At 52.5% G+C, this 1876-nt stretch overlaps 1 protein-coding gene across 2 annotated transcripts in view; it reads right to left on the bottom strand.

Annotated features, from left to right (window-relative positions):
• Nucleotides 1–1876, bottom strand: part of nnt2 (nicotinamide nucleotide transhydrogenase 2) — a 19982-nt gene that overhangs the window by 14090 nt on the left and 4016 nt on the right. Inside the window, exons 5-8 of one of the 2 annotated variants that reach the window (XM_014029141.1) lie at nucleotides 1149–1237; nucleotides 889–1076; nucleotides 587–720; nucleotides 323–514 (exon numbers count right to left, since the gene is read on the bottom strand). In XM_014029141.1, coding sequence (XP_013884595.1) covers nucleotides 323–514; nucleotides 587–720; nucleotides 889–1076; nucleotides 1149–1237 — 603 coding nt within the window. Of the gene's footprint in view, nucleotides 1–322; nucleotides 515–586; nucleotides 721–888; nucleotides 1077–1148; nucleotides 1448–1876 lie in introns of both variants that reach the window. The other variant, XM_014029142.1, reaches the window with a different exon arrangement.

Genomic DNA, 1876 nt, shown 5'->3' on the forward strand with positions numbered 1-1876 from the left:
ATACAAAACTTTAAATTCAGTTTCAGTTTAGTGAAATTTATTTTCAAATAAATGCATTTAATTTCAAATTCTGCACATTCAGATTCAGTCTGATAAAGTCAAACTCAGTTCCTGCTGGAACAACATTGATCCCAGGAGGCTGACAGATGTTCTGTGAGAAGCTGCTTTCACTCAGACAAACAACGTGTCAAAAACTGAATTCCTCAGAAATTCGATCGTGAAATGTTTCTAACAATCTGAGATCCGGTCTGATCCAGTCCCAGCTGGTCCGGGTTCTCGGCCTGATGAGAGGTGACAGATCCTGCTGAGTGTGAAAACGGACCTTCATGACCAGAGTCCCTCGGATCACGTGGTCTATGGTTCCGTAGTCGAAGTCCTCGGTGGGCTCGTAGTGGAAGACCTCCTTGTCTGGACTGATGGCCTTCAGGAGCTTCAGGATGTTGTTGGAGTACAGGGTACTGGCCTGGGTGGCCATCCGGCTCGGGAGGTCCGTGTAGCCCACGTGGGTCACGCCCTGACCAGAAACACATGGTTAGGACCACCTCCCTGCAGGTGAAAAGACCTCGTTAACCAATCAGGAGCTCACCTTGTGGACGTGCAGCTCTCCAGGTCTGGTGGTCTCGATGTTCCCCCCGGCCTCAGCAGCCAGGTCCACCACCACAGAACCATCCTTCATGGACTCAACAAACTCCTTCTTGATCAGAACWGGAGCTCGTCTCCCTGCAGGACGGAGASAGACAGGTCCAAATAAGACCCRGAACCTGAACTGAGCTTTCTGACCAGAACTGGACTCTGAAACCATGAAGGCTGCGAGGACCCGAGGGTCCAGCTCCAGATCCAGCCTTTAGTACATGATCTCTGTTCAAACATCTGGTTCTGGTTCTGGACCTGGGATCAGAGCGGTGCTGATGATGATGTCCACCTCTCTGCACTGCCGGGAGAAAAGGTCCATCTCTGCCTCGATGAACTCTTTGGACATCTCTTTGGCGTAACCTCCRACCCCCTCACCGGACTCTTTGATGTCCACCTCCAGAGGCTCCGCCCCAAACGACTTGAACTGCTCCAGAGCCGCAGGTCTGAGTGGGGAACACAAGGTCCGGTCTCCATCAGGACCACCAGAATCAAAGAGTTTCTGCTTCATGTCCTACCTGGTGTCAAATCCTCTCACGATGGCCCCCATGGACTTAGCTGCTCCCGCTGCTGCTAGACCCGCCACCCCGCCGCCAATGACCAGGACCTGAGGACAGAACCAACATGGTCCAGAGGACAGAACCAGCACATAGTCCAGAGGACAGAACCAACATGGTCCAGAGGACAGAACCAACATGGTCCAGAGGACAGAACCAACATGGTCCAGAGGACAGACCCACATGGTCCAGAGGACAGAACCAACACCTAGTCCAGAGGACAGAACCAACATGGTCCAGAGGATAGAACCAACATGGTCNGGAACCTTTCCTGCAGCTGTGATCTGACCTGTGAAGAAGCGACCGAAGTGATTGGCAGCCAGAACCACAGCTTTGTATCTGCAAAACAAAACCCAGCAGTCATTTCTGACCCCATCAGGTTCAGGTTCTGGTCCTGGTCCTGGTTACCCTGCGATGTTGGCCATGGAACTGAGAGCATCATAGCCCTGAGCGATGGTGACTCTGGGGACCTGGTCCATGGCCAGAACCGTGCTCTGCCTCTCTGACAGCCTCTTCATCAGGTCTGGGTTCTGTGCCGGATACACGAAGCTGACCAATGTGGACCGGGGCTTCAGGAGGTCTGCTTCGCTCAGACTGGGAGCTCGAACCTGAACCCAAACAGGAAGTAGTTCTTTAAAAACTCTCAAAACCTTCATTTGAATGAGACCAGAGGAGTGACCAACCTTCAG

This window comes from Austrofundulus limnaeus, unplaced genomic scaffold (genome assembly GCF_001266775.1).
Source record: "Austrofundulus limnaeus strain Quisiro unplaced genomic scaffold, Austrofundulus_limnaeus-1.0 Scaffold860, whole genome shotgun sequence".
Lineage (NCBI taxonomy): Eukaryota > Metazoa > Chordata > Actinopteri > Cyprinodontiformes > Rivulidae > Austrofundulus > Austrofundulus limnaeus.